At 42.7% G+C, this 24,542-nt stretch overlaps 3 protein-coding genes and 1 long non-coding RNA gene across 4 annotated transcripts in view; 1 reads left to right on the top strand and 3 right to left on the bottom strand.

Moving 5' to 3' along the window:
• cfap70 (cilia and flagella associated protein 70) overlaps nt 1-20,028 on the top strand; it is a 33,137-nt gene extending 13,109 nt beyond the window's left edge. Inside the window, exons 18-25 of the mRNA XM_065471548.1 lie at nt 11,875-11,957; nt 12,396-12,458; nt 12,846-12,998; nt 16,280-16,441; nt 16,681-16,770; nt 17,009-17,110; nt 19,481-19,528; nt 19,918-20,028. Of these exons, the coding sequence (XP_065327620.1) occupies nt 11,875-11,957; nt 12,396-12,458; nt 12,846-12,998; nt 16,280-16,441; nt 16,681-16,770; nt 17,009-17,110; nt 19,481-19,528; nt 19,918-20,028 (812 nt within the window). The remainder of the gene's footprint in view (nt 1-11,874; nt 11,958-12,395; nt 12,459-12,845; nt 12,999-16,279; nt 16,442-16,680; nt 16,771-17,008; nt 17,111-19,480; nt 19,529-19,917) is intronic.
• On the bottom strand, nt 7,108-11,545 carry LOC134626075 (uncharacterized). The gene is made up of 4 exons (XR_010093792.2): nt 11,059-11,545; nt 9,195-9,305; nt 8,311-8,589; nt 7,108-7,791 (listed from the first exon to the last, which is right to left on the bottom strand). It is a non-coding gene; the product is annotated as an uncharacterized LOC134626075 (long non-coding RNA).
• A 37-nt stretch (nt 20,029-20,065) lies between the features above and the next one.
• Nucleotides 20,066-22,511, bottom strand: LOC134626137 (transmembrane protein 138-like). Its single transcript, XM_063471676.1, has 4 exons — nt 22,406-22,511; nt 22,029-22,200; nt 21,621-21,696; nt 20,066-20,847 (listed from the first exon to the last, which is right to left on the bottom strand). Exons 2-4 carry the CDS (start codon nt 22,152-22,154, stop codon nt 20,735-20,737), a joined length of 315 nt encoding a protein of 104 aa, XP_063327746.1. The 5' UTR covers nt 22,155-22,200; nt 22,406-22,511; the 3' UTR covers nt 20,066-20,734.
• A 1,780-nt stretch (nt 22,512-24,291) lies between these two features.
• The window catches only part of kcna4 (potassium voltage-gated channel, shaker-related subfamily, member 4), a 135,245-nt gene continuing 134,994 nt past the window's right edge, over nt 24,292-24,542 (bottom strand). Inside the window, exon 3 of the mRNA XM_065471786.1 lies at nt 24,292-24,384. The gene's annotated coding sequence lies outside the window, so the exon portion shown is untranslated. The remainder of the gene's footprint in view (nt 24,385-24,542) is intronic.

Genomic DNA, 24,542 nt, shown 5'->3' with positions numbered 1-24,542 from the left:
TTACTGTTTGTTGTCTACTCCCAGTGTAATGGAGGCCCCGCAGGTTACTCAAGACAGTTTGACTGTTGTGTGTGAGTTTCATAGATTTAGGTTGGTTTGTAAATCTGTCTTTAAAATATCCATCCATCATCTTCAATTTAGGGTTGGGTGGAGCCCAGTTTGTCATAGGGCGAGAGGCAGGGTAGTATGGAAGAAATATAGTGTCATCAGAATCCAACTATTTTTAGACATTGAATTTATAACACTGAATTTTTATCCTCCAAATTTCCCTGCAAAAAATATTCACCTGCAAAAATTCGCCTGCAAAAAATTCACCTGCAAAAATTCACCTGCAAAAAATTCACCTGCAAAAAATTCAACTGCAAAAATTCACCTGCAAAAAATTCACCTGCAAAAATTCACCTGCAAAAATTCAACTGCAAAAATTCACCTGCAAAAGTGATGACCTTAAATGACCCAAGCCAGAGCAATCAGCACTAGATCGAGTCGAGCGGCTCTCAGCCAATTAAATTACGCTGTTTGATCACATGACATCGTTAGCCAGCAGTGTGTCTCCTAGAAGATAGCTGTTTAGAGGTGAGGGATTAAGGCTGTATCCCAATTCAGGGGCTGTATCCCAATTCAGGGTCTGCAGCCTTAAAGTACGCAGCCTCAACGATCCTCAAGGGCCGCGTACTCAAAGACCGCTAAGGCCGGAAGTGCGAGGCTCGTGAAATGGGACGGTCTAGCCGCCGTCGCGCTGCCCAGGTTGCCTAGCAACCATAACACCAACCGCTGGAAACGTTTCATACAGCTTTGTTTGACAGAAATGAAGGAGAACGAATAGTTATGTCTATAACTTCTGTTCCCTGAAGGAGAGGAACGAGGTACAACACATAAGTATGGGATATCACGCCCTCGCGTGTCCTGGCTGAAGAAACCTTTATTCACGCCTTTAAGGCAGATGACGTGTGATGACACGCGCACGGCCCCGCCCGCACATATAGCCGCTGTCATCACAGTCATCCCTCAGTTCGATAGCCGCTCTTCACCGAGCCAACTGCTCAGTGGGGCCACCCTGTGTTGTACCTCGTTCCTCTCCTTCAGGGAACAGAAGTTATAGACATAACTATTCGTTCCCTTTCAGTCGATTCACTCGGTACAACACATAAGTATGGGACATATATACACGCCCCGCAGAGCAGCCACCGAACCGGAATGGGACCACCACATCCTTAGTGAGTGGTAGACCCAGCAGAAAGGACAGCATGAGCCACCGAAGGGGCTGTAACGTCCAACCGATAAAACCGCACAAAAGTGTGCGGCGATGCCCAACTAGCTGCTGCACAAATATCAGCTACAGGCACCCCTCTAAAAAGAGCCCATGAGGTCGCCATCCCCCTGGTGGAATGAGCTCCCACCCCGTGGGGCAACGCAAGACCTCTGGTGCCGTATGCCAGTGAGATAGCTTCTATAATCCAGTGGGACAGCCTCTGTTTGGACAGAGCTCTACCTCTATTTGGATTAGCGAAGCAGACAAACAGCTGGTCACATAAACGCACATCCTGAGTGCGCTCAATGTAGGTGCGTAGCACACGCACTGGACAAAGAGAATGCATCCTCCTCTGCTCCTCAGATTCAAAAGGAGGGGAGCAAAAGCTCAGCAACTCAAACTCCATTGAGCTATAAGATGCAGGCATGATCTTGGGAAAATAGGCAGCATTTGGACGCAATACGACCTTGTGGCCATCAGGAGAAAACTGTGTGCAGGCGGGATGCACAGACAGCGCATGAAGGTCACCCACTCGCTTCGCTGAAGCCAAAGCGAGAAGTAATGCGGTCTTATATGAAAGAAATTTCATATCCACAGACTCAATGGGTTCAAACGGGGGGCTACAAAGGGCCTCCAGCACCAAAGACAAGTCCCAAGCAGGGACACTGGACTTAAGCACGGGCCTCAGCCGGCGAACCCCTTTCAGAAAACGTATGGCGAGGGGATGAGCACCTGGTGTCACCCCATCAAAGCCAATATGACAAGCAGATATAGCTGCTAAATAAACCTTGATTGTCGAAAACGAAAGGCCTTTATCCAGCAGCTCCTGCAGGAATGTCAAAACATCCACAATAGAGCACTGAAATGGGAGAGTATGGCGGTCCTGGCACCATTGCTCGAAGGCTCGCCATTTGTAAGCGTACAAGCCTCTAGTAGATGAGGCTCTAGCGCTCTGAATTGTCGCTATCACACTAGGTGGCAAACCCTTAGCAACCAAGTTTAACCTCTCAGCAGGTAAGCATGAAGGCGCCACAGATCCGGGCGCGGATGAAACACTTCTCCTCCCGCCTGAGAGAGGAGATCCCTGCGGAGAGGAAGCTGCCAAGGACTCGCTGCTAGCAGGCTGATTATCTCTGCATACCACGACCTCGCGGGCCACCAAGGGGCCACCAGGATCAGAGAGAGGGAATGCCGACGCACCCTCTCTAGAACTGGAGATATCATTTCCACTGGGGGAAATGCATACAGGAGCACGTCTGGCCATTGGTGCGCTAGCGCGTCCAAGCCCAAGGGTGCATCGTGGTCGATTATGGAGAAGTACAGGGGGCAGTGAGTATTTACCCTGGAAGCAAAAAGATCTATTTGCGCCTCGCCAAATAGATCCCAAATCTGAGCCACTATTGAAGGGTGTAACCTCCATTCTCTCACCAGAGGACCCCCCCTGGAGAGAAGGTCCGGCCCCAGGTTCAGGTGGCCCGGGACATGGGTGGCTCTTAGAGTCAGAAAATGAACACTGCACCATAACAGCAGAGAGCGAGACAGCTGCAACAGGGGAAGAGAGCATGTTCCTCCCTGCCTGTTTATGTAAGACACCACTGTTGAATTGTCCGTCCTGACTAAGACATGCTGGCCCTGCAGGACTGGACGGAAATGCTTTAGAGCTAAGAACACTGCTAACAGCTCTAAGTGGTTGATGTGCAGCTGGCGCTGAGCTGCGGACCAGATCCCTCTCACTGACGCACCCTCGCACAGCGCTCCCCACCCTCTTAGGGAAGCATCTGTGGACACCACCTTGCGAAACAACACCCTCCCAATCCGAGAGCCCTGATGCAGCAGCCTGGGCTCCCTCCAAGGACGGAGAGCTAGCATGCAAGACGCGGTTACCGGCAGCCTCCTCCGGAGGTGACGCGAAGCACACAAACGGTGAGAGAGAGTCCAGCGTTGAAACGCCCTCATTTTTAACAGTCCAAGTGGCACTACGGCGATCATAGATGCCATCATGCCCAACAAGCGCAATATAGTCTGGAAACGCAGTCTGCGTCCCAGCTGAAACTGAGCGAGGCAGCGATGAAACGCGGCCACTCTGTGCTCCGACAAACGTGCGCGGCTGGAAAGAGAGCATATTTCCAGACCGAGAAAAGTAATCTGTTGACTCGGGATTGGCGAGCTCTTTTGAAAGTTCACAGAGAACCCCAGTGTCTGAATGTGTGACAGAACCAGCGACAGCTGTGTCTCCGCCTGCTCTCTGGAGCAAGCTACGAGAGCCCAGTCGTCTAGGTAGGCTAAGATGCGGATGCCTCTCTCTCTGAGGGGCGCTAGCGCTGCCTCGGCACATTTCGTAAAGGTGCGGGGAGCGAGCGACAGCCCGAACGGCAGCACTAGGTATTCGTAGGCTACGCCCTCGAATGCAAACCTCAGAAACTGCCTGTGTTTCGGGTGTATAGCGACATGAAAATAAGCATCTGTTAGATCGATTGTCGCAAACCAATCTCTCGGGCCGACTGCATTCAAGAGCTGTCTGAGTGTTAGCATCTTGAACCTGTACGTTCGTAGATACGTGTTCAAGACTCGCAGGTCGAGGATGGGACGAAGCCCTCCCCCTTTTTTCGGAACAACAAAATAACGGCTGTACCAACCTTTGTCTGTCTCCGAAGCGGGGACCACTCGTATTGCTCTTTTCTGCAATAGCGCCTGTATTTCCTCTCTGAGTATCATGGCTGCCTCGGAGTTGACAATCGTGTTTACGACTCTTTGGAAACGAGGCGGCTTGACCCGGAACTGCAACCGGTAACCCATGGCAACGGTTTGCAGCACCCACGGAGAGGGGGCGCAAGCGCGCCACTGAGGGAAGTGAGCAGCCAGCTGGCTGACCTGCAGCACCGTCGGCGGGGCGTCGTCGCCCCCCAGTGTGTCTGCAGGGGACTGCATCACCTGCCTGACCTGGCTCATTCTGCCCGCAGGCTGAGCATTTGTGATTGTTTGAGAATAAACAACACTCTTTATTGATTGTAACATGGAAACATGTACATTCATACATTTTGTTGGATGCACCTTTTCTGGGGCACAACAATGAAAAACAGCGGGAACACTCGATGTGGTCACTTGAACATTTAACACACCTGAACAGGGAGTTACCTGAGGCAATTTGTGTGCAGGGGTTTTGTGCTTGGGAGACGGTGATAGGAAAGTGCAGCGCCTTCTGGGGCTGACAACCTGAACAGAACTTAAGCGGCACCTCTTGTGCGGCAACAGAGGGGTAAAAACAGCGTCTCCCTGCTGCTGGACCCCTTCTCCACTCGAAACCACAGCTAGGAGGGCTGAGGCTTCTTCCTCCTGGGCGTCGGGTCCCGTCGGGGGCCCGAGGGTGGGCCTTTGCCCCAGGCCGACTGGCGTGGAGCTCGGGCCGGAGGACGTGCTCTCGCCGGCGGCACACCCACTCCAGCAGTGGGCGCCGGTCTCTTGCCAGTCGTCAGAGGAGCGGCGGGCCTGTGAGAGCTAGCTGCGGGCTTGGGCTGGAGCTGACGTCTGGGGATGATGTCGCGCAGAGCTTCCGTCTGCTTCTTCCTCAGATCGAATCTAGCCTGAATGGCTTCAAGTGAATGTCCGAATAACCCAGCCGCAGACACTGGTGCGTCCAGATACACAGCTCTGTCCCTATCCGGGACGTCGGAGAGGGTCAGCCACAGGTGCCTCTGCGCCACTACTGTCGAAGCCATCCCTCTGCCCAGGGAGAGCGCTGCACAGCGAGACGCACGGAGGATGTAATCCGTGGTGACTCTGACCTCGTTAAGAAGAGGTGCCAGCGGGCTGTCATCAGGAACCAGCGATCCAAGCTCCGCCAGGCACATTGCCTGGTACGTCTGGAGCATGGTGACGGAGCTCATGGCGCGAGCAGTGCCGGCCTGAGCCCGATAAATCTTCTCCAGCTGCGAGGCAGAGAATCTGCAGTGCTTGGACGGCAGAGTTGCGGGGCCACCGACACCATGGTTATGGGACGGGGCCAGATAAGCAGCCAGAGACGGCTCCATAGGGGGTGGGTTAGCTAAGCCAGCCCCCTCGGCGCCGTCCAATTCCATGTACTGTCCATAGCCGGGCACAGTGACGCGGGTAGACAGAGGTTTGTCCCATGACGCTGTTAGCTCGCAGAGAAAGTCTGGGAACATGGGAAGGCAGTTTTTGGCCGTTGCGGGCTCCGGTGGGAGGAAAAAACCCGCGAACCGCGACGGCTTCCGAGCTGGTGGAGGAGAGGGCCAGTCCACCTGCAGCTTCTCAGCAGCACGGCGAAACAGGGAGAAAAGAGAGGTGTCATCGTGGCCGACCGGCGCAGCAGCGGCGGCACATTGGGCCGACAATGAGCTCTCCTGCTCATCCTCCGACAAACCATGGATGTCCAGGCCGATGTCCAGCACGTCATCGTCTTCCTGGGGAGCGCTGGCGGGCTTCAACCCAGGCTGAAGCCCGTCAGCGCTCCTGCATGGTTCCGGCTCGTCATCGGCTAACCCGTCAACATATTCCATGTGGTCAGCCCAGCTAATCGCGGGGACATCGACCGGAAAATCCTCGTCTTCGGACTCGGACGAAGCCGGGGCTCCAGACTCGGAAAGGAGAGGGTCATGCCGTGCGACAGCCGAGCGTCCCAGCACTCTTTCCACAAACGTCACCCGTCTTTCCAGGGTCGAGCGCCGGAGCTGGCGACAAAACGCACAGGCTTCGGGCTCCGTCAACGCTCTCCTAGCGTGGACGATCCCCAGGCAGACAGGGCAGGCATCGTGCTGGTCGCTGTCGTGCAAAGAGAAACCGCATCCCTGAGGACAGGGGCGAACAGAAGATTTCTGCTTTGCTCGCTTCGGTTTGGAGTCCATTCCAAAACGCAAAGCGAAACGCTGCACAAGAAAAACTTGAAAATAGCGCTCCGCGGGCAGCCTACGCACCAACTGGGCGGTGGAGGCTAACACCAACAGGGGCAGTTAAGCTAAGTTCAAGTTGGCAGACAACGGAGCTAACTAGCAGCAGCTAGCTAGCCCAACTCAGCAGAGGTGTTCTCAGCGAGGTGAAGAGCGTAAGAACTGAGGGATGACTGTGATGACAGCGGCTATATGTGCGGGCGGGGCCGTGCGCGTGTCATCACACGTCATCTGCCTTAAAGGCGTGAATAAAGGTTTCTTCAGCCAGGACACGCGAGGGCGTGATATCCCATACTTATGTGTTGTACCGAGTGAATCGACTGAAAGGGAACATATTTTGTTCGTGTGTTTGTTTCTACACGAGCTTTGTGTGATTTAATAAGTCACACAAAGCTCGTGTAGGTGTAGCCATGAGGCTGAGACCGCAGGACTGTAAAACATGATTGTTGGCCTTCATATCTGTACCGAACAGTCATTTAGGATTAGCTAGTAAATAACAATTAGCCAATGTTGTTCATGAGACTGAAGTCAGTGTAAATATGATATGGCCAATATTATAGTTATTATATTAATCATTATTAGTTATTACAGCAGTGAGTTTGAACTCTCAAATCAAATCACTTCTATTGTCACATCACATGTGCAGGTACACTGGTACAGCACATGTGAGTGAAATTCATGTGAGTGAACTCTGTGTCTAACACTGAGCTTCAGTAAAGATTCAAGTTCCAGTTATTTATATGTCCTATCACCTTAAATCTTCACTCAAAGACAAATATGTTTGACAGTGTATATGTATTATATATAAGAGACAAATGTTGTTCGTTTGATATGTTGGCATTACTAAATTTGGCTCAATGCTCACATATATGTGTAAAAAGAAAATGTACGAGCTGTGATAACTGTTGCTGATAGAATGAAGAGTAGACTGATATATAAAATATTCCTTTATTGGGTGAGAAAATCAGACCATGTCATAACTGCTTTAAGTCATACAGAATAGATATCAGAGCCTTAAACAGACTGACTTCTGCTAAATGGGTCAAACTGGGCAGAAAGTATACAAACACATAACATCCTTATAGAATATGATGTAACACTATAGATCAACTTACCTCTGAGTATATAAAGCATATAAACAATTACAGCAATATGATGCAACAAACACAGCAGTGCTACTAATCCAAAATACTCAAAGCTTCATAGAACTGAAACAAACATTTATTTTTAGCTCCATTCTGCTGCTGATACATACTTTAGGTTTCTGAACATTAAACTTGTTGCTGCCTTTCATAGTGTGTAACTTGAAGGCCCTGAGTACTTTCTCCCACACTGAAAACACTGGAATGATAACATTATTTGAACATTACCTAATAAGACTGATTCAGGACAGACAATTAGTTATTTTAAACTTTCCTAGCAGTCCTTCACAAACAGGAACAGTCTGTCTATTCTCTCCATCTGTCAGCTGCTGCTGGCTCTTCCTCCTCCTCTTCCTCACACACTGCTGAGTGTGTCCTGGTGGATCATCAGGGGTGCAAAGCCTCACAGATGATGTGCAGCAGTGGGTCCCTCAGTCTGTCCTCACTCTGGACACTTGCAGTCGTCACACATGGAAATCAAATGTGTGATAAGCTGCAGGATTCAAACACAAGTGTAACTTATAAATACATGTTCATACTTTTATTCCACAATCAGAGAGAAAGAAACAGAGAGAGAGTGCAGGACAGACAGACAGGTGACAGTCTCAGGTGTATACACTGCTACAAAACAGCACAAGAGAAGGAGGATTTAGTGTTTGTGTTATTACGAGTGCTAAACAAGAAGAGTTCCAGATGGTCCAGTGGACACATGTGTGACTCCTGTGATTAAAGCATCTTTCTTTCAGCTTAACGAGTGAACCGTCAGCTCGTTCAAACACACGTTAAAGTCCGTTTGGCTCGACACCACCAAACAGAGGCAGCAATATAACATAGCTAACATTAACAGTGCAGTGAATCCTGCTTGTGCCGTCATATTCAGGACTGCAAACCGAGCAGCATCACTGACTTTCAGCTTGTTGTGTTTGTGGATTTATGGCTGACTTTAATTATCCATAAAATCATCACATTCTCTGTAAGAGAATCAATGAGTACTAAAAATGTGCACCTTTACCTGTGTGTTTTCTGGAACAGGAACAGGGTAATATCTGTGACCCAACTCCCACAGCTGGTTGGGGGACTCATGTTGTTTTCTGTTCGCAGTGGATGGTTGTCCCATCCACTGCAAAATGTATTAAAATTATCCTCTAGTCGAGGAAGAAAGATGTAATGGCAGCAAAAGAGGTGTGCAGCATTTGAAATGTCAAGAAGGCCTTCTTCCTCAGGGTTGTGAAGAACATCGTAGTAAATGCATGTAACGGCCACCCAGAGGTCTCCCCACAGTCGCTCTATTCTGAAATAATATATAAAAAATATTTAAATTAGGTATGGCCTTTCTTTTGGTGTGTATGAGAAATTCCCTGCTTGTTTCTAACCCTACATGAAATGTGTGCATGACAACAGTAATAATACATTATCAGGGCATGTAGGAAGGACCCAGGCATATCACTTAAAAGGTGTCAAAAGGGTTGTGATGATCAGTGGCAATACATGAGATGACAACCAGACCATTAACACAGAATGAACATTCTTGGAAGGAAGTAACAGACTGGAAAAGGTGTGTGAATAACTAAAAATAGGGCAGAGTCCTGAAGGCTCTTTGGGGTTTGTAGGACCTGTCCAATATTTTCTTCCTTGAGGGGTAAATAATGGAAATTGAAAGAAACAACAACAACAACAACAAAAAACAAAACAAAACAAAAAACACCTGACACATATCAGACAATATATCCTGCTGGATAGGGCACTGTTCTCTAAAGACATATTACTATAAAACTTTTTTCATAAAACTATACCCTTTAAATGTTTATGTATTTTTAAATAATGGAAATAAAGCTGCAACACCTTCCATCTTATGTCAGAAACATTTGAGGTTGACAGTATTTTATGAGAACAAACCTTTGATTGTGCACACTCATTCCTGAAATGAAACTGCCTCTTCCTGTGCCACGAACAGTAAACATCAGCCGTGCAACCTCCACATTTTCCAATCCGTGGTTGCCACGAACCCTGAAAACAAAGAAAAGTACCCCAAAACATTCGAAGCTTTAAACAAACTTAGATCTGATGATAAAGAACAACTTATGCCTTAATCAGAGTGTTTTTAAAAAATGTAAAAGAATCCTTAAAGTCTTTGATTGCTACTGCTCTAGAAGGCATAAAACATGAATTGTCTCATGAATGCACTTTCCAGCATGTGTCAGTATGAAGTTTAATTTAACACAGCTGTTAAAACATTTTTCAGGATTTACCGGGTTGATAACAATTATTTAGATTTATTGAATTTATAGGAAATTACACAAGTGCCATCTTGTATCATTATGATCTGTGTAAAGAGACAATTTTAAGAATACTTTTGCAAAAACACGTTAAAGTTGGAAGTAATTGGCCGATGTTCCACTCTTGAAGATCAGCTGTGCCCATTTGTTGCACATTGTGGGAATGGAGAAGTTGAGGCCCTTGCAGGCTCCCCACAATTTTCCCCAAACTGAGCGACCCAGCTAATTCAACACCTTTACTAAGCAGTGCTGTTATGTAATTGGATACAAGGGGTGAGATAGTAATATTTTCCCTCCTTGGTTGTAGCTCCCTGACATTACAAGGGTAATCATTTTATGATGTCGGGTTCAGTGTTACACCAGGATTTCAAATACAATATCATCATCAATAAGAATTAGTATTATCATTTCAGAATTGTAGGTAACCACTTTTAAATGCCATAGACTACTTATTTGTTTAATTTGATGTATTCACTCTAGGAGAGCGCAGAGGGAATATCCCGTTTAACTTATGCTATCTGTTTAAGTTTAGATAGTATTTGTAAAGATATTGACCATATCCTTTTCTGAAAGTGTGGATATAATGGATGGGGTAAGGTACTGGCATGCCACAACTTTATAGTTGTTAAATTCTGGGTACAAGTATACATGCCCATCTTGTACATGTTTTTTTAATATTATTATTATCATTATCATCATCATCATCATCATCATCACCACCATCCTACCCAATTACATGTTTCTTTTAATCAGGTTATGCTGTTTTAATGACTTTACAGTATAATTTACATTGTGTTCCTTTAATTTTCCCTAATTGTATGTTATATTAATCCCATATTTCCGTTTTAATATTTCTAATGTTTGCATTGTTTTCTTCACTGCCTGGTCTGCCTCTGTCTCGCCTGTATGGATGCATTTACACCTAAATTTCCCCAACAAATGATGTTTTAATTCACCACTATTCCAGTGAAACACGAGTCTCCCATCTTCCTGCTACGGGTCTCGAGTTTTTGTTCACCAAAGCACACACCAACTTCATACTGACGGACATATCACTGCCCTATTCCCGCCTTGCCTGACCGTGTTTTGTGGCTTTGGTTGGTTCACTTCTCCTCACTCTTCCCCATTCTTGTCATTAAATCAGGCCGTTCTGCAACCATGGCAGCCATTCACTCTATGGCTTTATTCATAGTGTATTTTACCCCTTAACCCAATGCCGTTCTCGTTTCCCACATTATATTTGCAGTGTTCGTCTATCTATCAATATCTGCGGATTATGGTTTTGTACCGAGTATCCTATTTTGTAGAGCACAGCATGTAAAGGTTAGCTCGGTTAGCAGGATGCTAGCATGTAGCGCTTAGTGAGACACGCATCAGACGAGTTGAGCAAAGACCCCGTCTGTGTACCTTATACGTGACCAACGGATTTAAATAAAATTAACGTTTCAAAAGACAAACTTGAAGATAAAACATAATATACTTACCGGAGAACCGCCAGGGTTTGCCGCTGCCATCATGCCGCTCCTGAATTCAAAACTGCCTCTGCAGACAGGCAGGGGAGGCGCGGAAATTTTCTTTGAGTTAGTCAAACGTTTTCCTCAGTTCGAGTAGATGATAAAATAAAAGAAAAATGAATGGTATTTTAAGTAGGACTAGGCGTTCTGTAATGATCTCTATTTAGGAGAAAAACTTAATCACTCACCTCTAAACAGCTCTCTTTTCAGAAGACACTGCCGGCTAACATGTCATGTGATCAAACAGCGTAATTTAATTGGCTGAGAGCCGCTCGACTCGATCTAGTGCTGATTGCTCTGGCTTGGGTCATTTAAGGTCATCACTTTTGCAGGTGAATTTTTGCAGTTGAATTTTTGCAGGTGAATTTTTGCAGGTGAATTTTTTGCAGGTGAATTTTTGCAGGTGAATTTTTTGCAGGTGAATTTTTGCAGTTGAATTTTTTGCAGGTGAATTTTTGCAGGTGAATTTTTGCAGGTGAATTTTTTGCAGGCGAATTTTTGCAGGTGAATATTTTTTGCAGGAAAATTTGGAGGATAAAAATTCAGTGTTATAAATTCAATGTCTAAAAATAGTTGGATTCTGATGACACTATATTTCTTCCATAGGGTAGACCCTGGACTGGTCTCTTTAAGAGTTGACACAGACTGGCACTAAACATAAAAAAATGATGAACAAACAAAAAAACATAAATATAAAACAATCTATAACCTAAACACCCACAACAATAGTGGAAGAGGGATGCATGCTGGGGAATGTGGAGTAGCCTTGTTGGGTGTTTGCTCCAGGTTTGTTCCATGTGGGTCAGAACGACTCCATCCAGGCTGAGAAGGCTTTTATGGAGGCCACAAAGCTGTTGAATGCAGAAGAGGCAAAAAAGCAAGAGCAGAGCGAGGAGAAGGAGGAGAAAGACAAGGAGAAGAAACACGAAGAGGAAGAGAACAAGCAGGAGGCAGATGAAACAACCAACTCTCCCAGAGTTATGCAAGGTGAGGAAAACAAAAAATTAGAAATACAGACATATACAAGACAGTGTCAAGTGCAATAATGCCAGTCTATGCATGAGTTCAACCCATTCTGTTCCCCTGAGCCCCATCTCCCTGTCAAGGAACTACTTTTGTTACTATTCTGTCTGCTGGGGCTCTCGTGCACTTCAGCCCAAAGGGCATAAGGCAGAAGAAAATAAACCCTTAGAGTAACTGATGTTACCTGACCGTGTAGCTTTATTTTTCTCCTTTACCCAGAACTTGTTGACCAGGATTCAGAGATGCACAAAGAAGAGCCTCCAGCACCGAGTGTCAGCTTGAAATCAGCTCCTGCTACTATTTACACACAGACCATCCAATTCCTGCTGCAGAACAATGCACTGCAGGTAAAACATACCCAGCGTGTTGGTTTGTAGAGCACTGTGTTGACGTGACCATTGGTTTATTCTGTTACCGCACAAAAAGGGGCATATTACATATGGCAATCTGCAATTTCAAATGACACTTGGTTTTAGAAACATGTGTTACTGATATGTGTTTTATGAAAGTATGATAGCATCAGTTGCAGTTTATCATTTTGAAAAAATATTTGATTTTTCTATGTATTTATATTTTTACAAATTTTTTTAAAAAGTCTGTATTATGTAAACTAATATTGGGAGCAATAAATGTCTCATTTTAAAAGCTCTGAGCAGTAATGTTTGAACAAAAATAAAACAAATGAAAAAAGCAATTGCAGAAATCGTTCAGAGATCACTGTTTTCTGTTGTCAGATGGCAGAAGTCGCTCTATCCCAGGAGCTCCTATGTTCAGATGGCGGTCGCAGTGCTTCTTACTTCCTTCATCTGGCCCAGTTGCAGCTGCTCAAAGCAGACTACTGCAGTGCTGCTGCCAACCTCAAAGAGGCACTGTCCAGCATAGATCAGGTACTTCCACACTACCTCTGGCTACAACACGAGTATCGACTGGGTGAGGAATATTACATGAGTGTTCAACTAGTCTGTCCTGGAGATTGCATGTAAGGCATTACTTGTCCAGAAAGCATTTGGTACTCTGTTTGTAAAGTGTGAAACCTGCAATTTATTGTCTAATTTATCATGCTATTCTTTTTTTTATCTTCACTAAACACCAAACAAATGAGTAATAAATAAATATATTTGTTATTTTTATATTTTCAAGGTGCATATTTATCATATATGACAAAGTAATCAGTTACAGCCACTGTTACTTTTTGATGCTCACCTTCTATAGATATGCATGACAACATATTCCAGTGTAGGATCAACTACTACACATAATATACATAATTTGTAAGGAGCTGAGTGTTATAAAAATAATTCCCAAAATCTAAGTGAATTGAAATCAGACCTAGTTTTATTCTTGAGATCATTCTCCTTCTGCTGGTCTAACAGCACAGATATACACGGAAGCTAACATCTAGTCTTCTCCAGCATCATTGCTCTAGTTCAGGGGTCGGCAACCTGTGGCTCTGGAGCAACATGCGGCTCTTTCGTCCTTATACTGCGGCTCCGCGTGGTTTCGGAAAATAAATTATATTTATTTAACTGAAGTGTATTTTATTTGTGTTAGTTATTTTTTAACTTGTAGTTCTAAATTGGAAGATTATTGTGATCTTGAAATATAAAAATATAGTTATATTTCATTATTTTTTGTCGCTCAAAATAAGCGCCACACTCGCGGATACTGGTATACCTGCTGAAACGCCGTGCATTTACTGAGACTTTCAACCCCAGGTAGGTCAAGTATGGAGAAATGTAAGAAAAGAAAAATATCTGAAGAAAACAGAACATTTAATGATGCCTGGGCAGATTCATTTGAATTTACTTCTGATGAGAGTGGCCTACCAGTATGCCTAATTTGTGGATTGTTGATCTTCGGATCCACACACATATGTGAGCAGCTATTCTCCACCGTGAACTATGTTAAAAACAAATACCCCTCATACCTCACAGACGACAGCTTACAGTCCTGCGTAAAGATCAAAGTTACTTCATACAGCCTGGATTTGCAGACGCTGTGTGCAGAGGTTCAGGAGCAGAAGTCCTATTGTAAAGATATCACGGCAGACCCAATGATGTTTGCATGAACATGTTTTTCAGCATCTCTTTATTGACGAGTTTTCACACATGGTTGCTGTACACACACAGCCGGCTGTAGCTTTCAGCACATAGCCTGACACATACCAGCACAACAGCTGAGAGAGCACAGACTTTAAGGTGGCGAGGCGTGATTGCGGATGCCAAAGGCCATGTAAGGATGACGGCTCACAACAGGTTTTGTTTGCTATATCCCGCATCTACAGTGACTCCTGGTGACTGTGTGGGGACAGTTGGTTATAGTGCACCTGAGGTTATGCTTGGTAATACATATAATGAAGCAATAGACATGTGGTCTCTAGGGCTGGTAGCTGTGGAGCTTGCTACAGGGGTGCCACTCTACCCTGTGGAAAATGAATATGATGTTTTGAAATTCATCATAGACACGCAGGGTCAGCCACCAGATCATCTTCTTGACTCTGGCTTGTACACTAATTGCCATTTCATAGAAGACAACTACAATGGACAGCACTGGACATTTAAGACCGAAAAACTATTTCAAGATGAGACAGATTATCAATCCAAGGAGACTCGATATATAAAACTCAAGCGTCTTGATGACCTTGAACAACTAATGGAAGCTACCACAGTACCTCAAAATGACCAACATTTATTTGTCAGCCTAATTAAAAAATTGTTGGCCTTGGTTACAAACCAGCGCATAACTTTTCCACCCTGGCCTCTCTGAGAGTTCCACAGGGAGTAGCACAGGGAGACAAAACCTTGCGGCCTCTCAGCAGCCTTCAAGTTGGAAAAGAGAAAGATCACACAGAAACAATCTCCAGCATTGCTTCTTTGACCCCGAACAAAAGTGACAAAAACACAAGCAGGGATTGGAAAAGGCCATTAACAGCAAATTACACTGCAAGAATGAATTAAGCTGCTCTTATATCACTTTGGCTTTTTTTTTGTTTTGTTTTAATTTTCACTCCCCCCACCCCAACCAGTCACAGCAGATGGCTGTCCCTTCCTGAGCCTGGTTCTGTCAGAGGGTTCTTCCTCTTTGAAGAGAGATTTCCTCCCCACTGTCGCTAATTTCTTGCTCATAGGGAATCATCTGATTGTTGGGGTGGTCAAAACTCCAGCAGAACTAGCAATTCTTGTGAAATTTTTTTTAAAAGCCTAAAAAAATAAAAACAACCTATGAATATTGTCTTGAACTTGGCCACAATTTTGCTTAAAATCCCTAAAGTAATCTCTGTGTCAAGTTCTTACCAATATTCAAAGCGGAGCAGCGGACAACTTACCATCACATCAGTCCTTCAATCAGACCTAATTCGATACAAATTGGAAATAAATTGGATGTATATTAAATAAACCAGCTTTAAGCATCAGTTAATTTTTGTTTGTAATTCTTTTTAAATATAGTGCTACCCTTTAGCCTCCTAGTAGACATACCTGTGTTATAAATATGAAAATCCTCTTAGTTTTTTTTTGTTTTTTAGAAAAGTTGAGCTCTGACCTTGAAGTCAAGATCCCTGAGATTTAAACCTTAAAGAGATTTTCAGCAGATGCAACCATGGTATTGATTTGAAAATTCTACGTTGCCTCGTACTTGAGTTATTGCATTTACAAACTTGGGTGTCCAGTGCGCCCCGCCATATACCAAACTCAAAAGATTAAGTGCTGTTTTTTTTAGTTCTTTCATAAAGTTTACAACACACAAATAAGAAAAATAGGAACACTATTGTCATTTTTGACAACACTATTTTGATGTTATCTAATGCAGTTTAAAAATAAATAAATAAATAAATTGATAACTGGCACTGAGTCTTTTGTGTGCACACAGTCTGTGTCAACACACAGGGGAACACTGACACTTCATAAGATTTTCACTGTGTTTGTCTAATTCAGCCACAACTTTCAGATTTTTCACATAACAAGCAGCATGGATTTTGTCTCCTCATCATTTCAGCTGGAAGCACTTTATAAGGTGGTCTTTCACGTGAACATTGATGTTCCTAATCCTGGAACCCTGGGCAGTTTATATAATAAGTTTCATCCAGACTGAGAAATGTGTCTAGAAGAAGCATTCATCAAGCAACTCTGCTGACTATTGACCCAAAGAGTCTTGCCCACTTTCTCATCAGGATCCTGATGCATGGGCTTGGAATGGTCACTGTCACTATCTACGAGGGGAGTTCCATGAGGCTGAGGAGAGCTACGAGTGGAGCTTCAAATTCCAGCAGACGCCATCAAACTCTCACATTGTCTTGCTCCGCCTGGGATCCAGCTACTTTATGCAGGAGAAGGTCAGATATTGAGACAGGCATCACTGTCTGATCAGTCAGACAGTTACTCATGTGTACTGGGTCTGCTAGCATCTATTCACTGTGTGAGAGTTTACCTCATGCATTTTTCAAGAAAGAAAGAAAATGGACCAGCCACATGTCTTGGAAAATAACAGCAAAACTCAAATGTGACTTAAAACATCTCATGTGAAACCACAACGTTATACAGTGTAACTCTGTCTTATTTTTTTAACTCTCAGTTTCAGGAAGCCAAGGTTGTGTACCTGCAGGCCTGTGAACAGTCTCCATCCTGCCTGACCTGGCTAGGCCTGGGCAGTGCATGTTACCGGGTAAAACTCTTACCTTCAGAATATTGATGGGAATTATCTTATTAAACTCAAAAAAGCTTCTATGTTGTGGCTTCAGAATTCTTTTTGTTCAAGGTTTTAAGTACACTCCTGTTTCTATTGTTAAAAGAAATACTTTCAAAATACTAGCTTAAAAGAATAGTTGGGAGCCCTACTCTGTGTTTGTTTTGAAAGGAAGTCACCCTTTGTTGTTTCAGTGGGCATTTCTGTGTCTGTTTAGTTGGAGGAGTTTTGTACAGCTGAGGAAGCTTTGACTGAGGCCAACCATTTGGACAACCAGAATGCAGAGGTTTGGGCTTACCTGTCTCTCATTTGCCTCAAGGTGAGTGATGAAAAAACACTAGTAATGTCATTATTAATGTACTCCGTTGTCTGTATTTCAAGATAATCTCGCGCACAGTGGCCTGACACATCCCCTTTTATGAAGACTACAGAACAGCGTATCTTTGATAGAAATTAAAAAACAATCTACAGGACTCAGAAGAGCTGACTGGTTAGGGTTATGGTAAGAATTGAGTCAGTTTAAGCTTTGGAATAAATTACTCTTCAGGATGAGGGATGGGTTCAGAGTAAAAAGCCCTAACCTCCATAGAATCTAACACCAACATCCATCCTTTTGTCCTTTGGTAAAGCCAATGCTTTAGTCACTGACCACACTTTAATGAGACACCAATTAATTTGGGAAAATGCTTGTGCAAGTAGACGCTGCATGTCGATCAATATGATAAATGGCTAAAATCAATTCAGGAATGCAGACCTTGAAGTAGGACATTTTGATTAGTATCAATTAATATTAGTGACTAACTGTATTTTAATTGAGCTCTCTTTTAACCTTGACACCTTGTCTTCTGCACATGTGAAGTACTCACAACATATTACTGACTCTGTGATACAAAAATCTGCAGAAATCAGTAGTCTGATTGTGACTAATGACATGGAACTGAGTTCTGCTTCCTTCGATTCACAATGTTTAAAGATACTGGACAAAGTGGCACCTCCTAAAATTAGAAAAGACAGCATCGTTAAATCATTTCCTTGGATCACTAAATCTATTTGCAGTTTTAGTTGGCTTTGCCTTAAAACTGAGTACCTGTGGGAAAACCACAAAATGTCCTATTTACAATAGGAAAAGGGAATGCCAAGGTTCTATTTGACACTGAGAATAACATTGTTTCTCCTCCAACACCAAGTACACCAGGTTTTTCAGATAAGGACTACAATGAATGTAAAAAAAATTTTCCAAGGTAAGATCAGTGGTCAAAGAGAAAATACAACTCCCATAGATCGCCCTTTCGATCATAAACTCTCACACATCCCAAAATTGTAGAATCTTTTCACCCACTTTCTTTAGCTTATGTATGTCAAACACTACTCCAAATTAAACCCTGAGCAAGCCCATTCAATGTCTTAAGTTTTTGACTCCATTTGGCCCTCTGTGGTCAGGCTGTGTCCTAGAGTTCTTTAAACAGGTGGTTATCCAACCAGGTTTGAAAAAGCTAAATCTGGACCTTACACTAAACACCAGCTATAGACCTGTTTCAAAACTTCCTAAATTGCTAAAGTATTACGAAAAGGAAAATAAAAGGTTGTTGGGACAGGAATGTGTTGGAGAAGCACAATATTCTTGATAACGTTCAGTCTGGTTTTAGGAAGTTGCACTCCACAGCTCTCCTTAAAGTTTTGATCTTTGGATGGCTGCAGATAAGGGTGATTGCTCAGCCAGCCCTTGGTTTGCCTGACCTTATCTCAGCCTTTGAAATGTCAAATCTCCATCAAATCTTAGTCCAACAGTTAAACTACATGGTAGGGATCTCTGGCTCTTTCTTAGAGTGGGCCACTTCATTTCTTGCTTATAGAACACTTTTGGCCTCATTGGGAAATTTTTGGTTTGAAATGGCTGCATTTCCATGTGGCATTCTGCAAGGATCTGGTTTAAGTCCTTTGTTATGGGGCAGCGATAGCTCAGTAGGTAGCGTGTTCGCCCCATGATTGGAGGTGGTCAGGGGTTCAAATCCACCGAATGGCTACCCTGAGGTACCCTTGGGCAAGGTACTGTCTCTACACACTGCTTCTTGGGTGCTGGATTGGTAGCTGCCCACTACTGAAGATGCTCGTTGATGCCTTTATCTCCACCTGCCTAGACTATTGCAATGCTTCGTTTTTGTGTCCGTTTAAAGCATCTATTAATTGCTTCCAATCTGTCCATAATGCTGCTTCAACACTTTTAACTCAAACTCATAAATTCACTCATTGTTAGATAGTTCAAAATCTTGATTCTTACTTCTATGACCATACAAGATGAGGCCCCTAGTTATATCATCAATCTTTTCAATCTTGTCTGCAGATAAAGGTCTCCTTGTGATTCCACATGCCCGTATGAAAACTAAGAAGGATTTTGCTTTCCAGACTTTAGTGCCAAAACTGTGGAACAGCTTATCGCTTTTGCTGCACACCACTGACTCTGTGGCATCCTTTAAAAAAATGCCTAAATGCATCTATTCAGACCAGCAATTTAGTAAAATTTTTGTTTTGTGTTGTTTTTCTTGATTCAGGTGTGTTCGTTTGACTGTATTTTTAATATTTGTGTAAAGCACTTGTCTTGAAAAGCAGTATACAAACAAACTTTACTTACTTACATAACTAAACACATGGTCTGCAACTCAATTAACACTGATGAACCTTTTGTTTTCAGTCTGGCAAAAAGGAGGAAGCAGAGAAGTTTTATAAATATGCAATACGGGTGAGTTTGGTTGTTGTTTTTGTCAGTTACTCTAATTTAACATATCAGTGGGGCGGTTAGTGATTTACTATTAATTATCCATGTTTTAAATTCTATATTAAGTAGTGATTTTTTAAAAAGAAAAAGTAGACATGCAACATTAATACTGAATATAAAACAACAAAAACAGCTTCTCTGTGAGTTCTCTGTAGCATTTGATTACTAAGGATATAGATTTCCTGTTGTCCTTGATTTTCTCATAAATTACGTTAGAGCCCTGTAATCCTTTATTTTGTCACAGTGAATCAGTTTTACTAAATATTGCATCCTCTTATCTAAGGTGAATTTTACATTAAGATGCTGGTTTCTTGAAAAAAAATAAACATTTTCTGTTTTCTCGGTATCCACAGTTCAACCTACAGATGGAGTCACTCCACAAAGAGTTTAAAAAGTTGAAGAATCAGCTTCGCTTCCATCATCTGGAGTCGTGCTTTGAAAGAAGCACTGAAGCAAAAGAATAAATCATAGGCCCAAGTATGTACGCATTATATCTCAATGACCAGTATTTGAAACAACATTTTATTGGGTTTTCAGCATGTGTAGTGTATGAAAATTAAATACAGAGAGTTCAGATGTACATGATGACTTAGATTTCACAGACAGTGAGGATAAGTAACCGGTTGAGCCATAAAAGTTAAGCTCTGATCAATATCAACATAACAAACACAGTTAAAGCAACACCATAATCTCAAATGTATATAAAACAATTGCAATATAGTGTTTTGTTTTTTTTTGTTTAAATACAAAAACAAAGAAAAGAAAGGAGGCTATATGGTGACTGGTACCAGCAGGATATAAAACATTTACTATTTCACATTTGATGTCATTCTTTTGTTATCATTTATGCAGGAAAACAAGCCCTCATGACACTTTGTGGTGTTTTTGTTCTAAAACACCTTTATAAATTTTGGCACAATCCTCTCTGCGTTGAAAGGAAATGTTGTGAAATATTGTTTTGAGTTTGTCAAATCGTTCACAAAGGATATGTTAGAATGGGTCCTGAATAAATTTCCTTTAAAACCAAATGGATTACAGTGACCAGTACTTTGTTTTGCATGGGTTTTCTTTGTAACATACTGTATTTTGATATTCCTTTAATGCCGTTTTTAAACTAGGCATCTGTGTGTTGGTGTGATCTATTGCAGAGAGATCATTGTCGCAGAGAGATCATTGTCTGACCCGTGAAAACATATCTCTCAGCCACGGTGAATCCTCATAGAGGCGAGGGTCACCCAGATACTCTGAGGTCCTCTTGTAGAAGTAGTAGTACAGCACAGAAGCTGCAAACGGGAAATTATGTTAGGAGGCTTTAACATATACGGATATTTAATTTACAAATGTCTGTAAATTAGAAACATGACTGATGTGAATGTAGATTTTCATATCAGTGACTCTTTTGTAATGAGTTTGCACAGTGATCAAGGTTATTCAAGAGATTTATGTGATTGCAAAATAAACAGGGAGAAAACTTGAAAATTCCCACCAGTGTTTAAAACTGAGTGAGGTAATGGCAGTGCTCACACACTGAGTAACTGTCTGGACAGGTCTTAAGTGGCAGACAAAGCAAAGACAACAAATAGCACATGACTCTTCTCATACGCAGATTACCTACAGAGAGTAATGGCAGCTAGACAATGCAAGCTTTTATCCACTTATGAGCTTATACATGTATAAAAGTGGCACCCACATGGTGATGAGATGTGATGTCACTGCCTGGAAGAGTAACCAGTAACAATGGGCAATAGGTAAAGGAAAAATAAAAAGGTGGGTGAAATGATCACACAGTTTACTTGGGCATTTGGGGGGGGGCTTGTACTGTAAATATTTCTCCCTTGAGGTGAAAATTCTCCATGTATTTTCTCCTGTCTCATTTGTATAATCTAAATTTAATTATTCAGTCAAAATGTAAACATTTTTTTTACATGTTAATATATATAATCAGATTATAGAGTGGAAAAATCCTAACCTTATGTATTGTATACTCTTCAGTGTTTACATGAAAACATTCTAAATGAAAAGAGGTACATTTGGTTGCATGAACTTGCTATCTTACCAGCTCTTTGGAACACAAAAAGCACCTGAAGACCTTCGGTCCAAATAAATCTGTTTGTATTTAACCAGCGCAGATTCTGAAAGGAATAGAAGGATGACAAAAAGGCCACTTTGTGTTAAATTCAGAGATGTAAAGACTTTGTACATTATAGGTAATTTAACAATTACAACCAGAATGATGAGAAATGCAAATGTTATTTTCTCAGTCTCATATAATGACACATTTTAACCAAGTTTTATCTTATTCTTTTTTTCTTTCTTATGATGTTTTTCTCTTGGCAGTTATTAAAATCAAAATGAAAGCATTTTAAATGTCTGTAAGCTTGTTGTACAGTATCTCCCCAAAAAAGTGGCATAAAAACGCAAATTTTCCAATCCGGCATTTTCACCTTTGTTTTTACCGACGTACCATAAGCCAAGAATGGAGAATGATGCTGAAGGTCAAGTAAAGAGCAGATAGCATTAGCATGGTTCTAAACCGCTCCAGCAATATGGCAACCAGTCCAACCCGGAACACATAGGTGTTGAACAGCATCAACAGAATGATGATCAGGTTAAACAGGATGGCAATGTCCTGGATTCTGTTGAAGAAAAGGAAACAGTATAAGCAGCAGAAAAAACAATGATGAAAACAGGAAGAGCTTGTTGGCAGGATTATTGTCTTGTCTAAAATACATTTTACTTCAGCATTCCAAAAGATTCAGTGCGGATAAATTGAGAATTATTTCCCCCCCTTGAGCTAGAGGCTGCATTAGGCTGTTGAAGCAGTGAAAAAGTTTGACGTACATGAAAAGTACCAGCTGCACAGCTGGCTCAGTCCTCAGCAGCTCACTGAAGGAGTTGACAAACAGGTCAAAGGAGAGCAGGCTGAGCTGGATCAGTAACACCAGAGAGTAGTTGCTGGTATGGAGCGTCTCCGGCCCGAAGGCTGGGCGCCCGGGCGGACTGTGGTTCCACTGCGGATCCAAGGCTGCACTGCACCCTCACACACACACATACAAACATCAATCGAGTTTTTTTTTTGTTACAGTTTTAGGGTCTCAGTAAGGCATTCAAATGTCTCCACTCTCGATTCCCCAAATGTAATTAAAGCATGACTGATGCCAAATGAAGCATATGTTGTTCAAATCAGTCCTGTTCACTGGGTAAAAATGTATGTCCTTTCAAAAGAGGAAACAGAGTCCGTTTTAGGGGTGAGCTGCCAGGAAGTCAACATGTCAGAAGTGCTGATTTTTATAGCTCCAACACCAGCAAGTGTGGTAGCACGGTACCGTATTTGTTGTGGCTGAAACAGCAAAGACTCTGTTGGGCCTCCATATCAAAACCGATGAGACATCAGCACCGCAGTGAATGCAGCAGAGATCCTGTGGAAGGAGACAGATTAGTATTCTGCAATAACGCTTCAGGGTACACGCACACAAAAAGGCCAGTCTCATTTTATAGAAAAGTACCCAAACATTGTGCAAATTGCCGTTTAACTGCCTTACACTCCTTCAGCTGCTTCGTACTACAAAACATCTCCTGCCCCAGGTAAGTTACACTTTTATACCCTGGAGGGAGGGATACCTTGTTCAGAAGTGACAGTTTTATTGGGAACCCACACTGCTCTAAGGCAGTCCCAGACTTCTGATGCCAGGAAAATATAGAATAACTTCTAAGTCAGTTCACATAAATGGGAAATGTGTTACATTTCTAGCTAAATTTGAAATGCAGTTTAGACTTCTTCCACCTGCTTGTTGTCATTAGTTTTTATTGAGTGGACAGTGTCCAAAGCGCTAATAAAAGCATGAGAAAAAACAAAACAAAAAACAAATCAGAACTAACTGACTAATTGTTTGTCTTTAAGCAGCTTCTCTCTCAAAAGAGCCCCATTTTCTGATGACAGAAAAACAGATTCTGATTTATTCCTTCCCGGCACATTTTATCCATCACATTAGAAAAAAAAGAAAACAAAAACAAAACGTCTTTACTCAATTGTTATAGAGAAACAGGTCCTTTCACTACTGTTGTCACCTCTCTGTGTATTTCTTAAGTAGGTACTTTAAAATCTTTGCCTGTGCCAGGATCACTATCCAGCAGGATCCTTCACACCGACACCAGGTTGATCCTCTTATGATCCCCGTATTTATGGCTTGGCACGGCCCTGGCAGGTGTGAGGAAGATTAGGACTATTTCTAAACCCTGAACCATCAACTACGAGGCTACTTCTTCTTGAAAGCTGTCCCACTAAGTTTCTAGGTTAGCAGCCCTAACTACTCCTTGACAAAAACTGCTTTAGCAGTATGAACTAGAAAATAACAACATGTATTAAATGCAAAAAATTTTAAGTGCATTGGACAACAACATATATGTACTATAAGCAACTTCTAGTATTTTGTTAAATTCGATCAAAAAAGTATATACATCTAAGACATAAAGTTTTCCCTGTGTAAAGAAACATGCTGTAAGTTTAAAAAAAGTCTTCGTTGTTGTTAGTGTTCTACCAGCTTGTAGTTCTTAGTACTGCAACACTTAATCTTCTTAGAAACATCAACAGCTTGTTGCTTTAGACAGAAACAACAGAAACAATGACATTCTTCAAGTTTCACAACATAAGCTACTGACACTGGATCACAAACCAGCACAAACCTGCAAATGAAGGTGGGTTTCAGGGGCTGAAAAAGAATGCAACTCTCCAAACGACGCATGTGGCCACCATCAACACAGCCTGCAGCAGATTGGCAGCTTTTGTCTGTCCTGGTAACAGGTCTGATCCCTCCAGCTCTCTAAAAGACAGGCGCAAAGGTTTAGTCATGTGCCACCAATCATGTTGAGTTTGTTTACACACAGCTTGTTGAGATTGTAATGATGAATAAAGCTGTGCAAGCGCAGTTAGATGCAACGTTAGTGATTACCTGTGATGAGTCTATGATTAATAGAGTGA

Source organism: Pelmatolapia mariae, linkage group LG1 (genome assembly GCF_036321145.2).
Source record: "Pelmatolapia mariae isolate MD_Pm_ZW linkage group LG1, Pm_UMD_F_2, whole genome shotgun sequence".
NCBI lineage: Eukaryota > Metazoa > Chordata > Actinopteri > Cichliformes > Cichlidae > Pelmatolapia > Pelmatolapia mariae.
The sequence above is the reverse complement of the archived record's forward strand: the minus strand, read 5'-3'. Positions and strand labels throughout refer to the sequence as shown.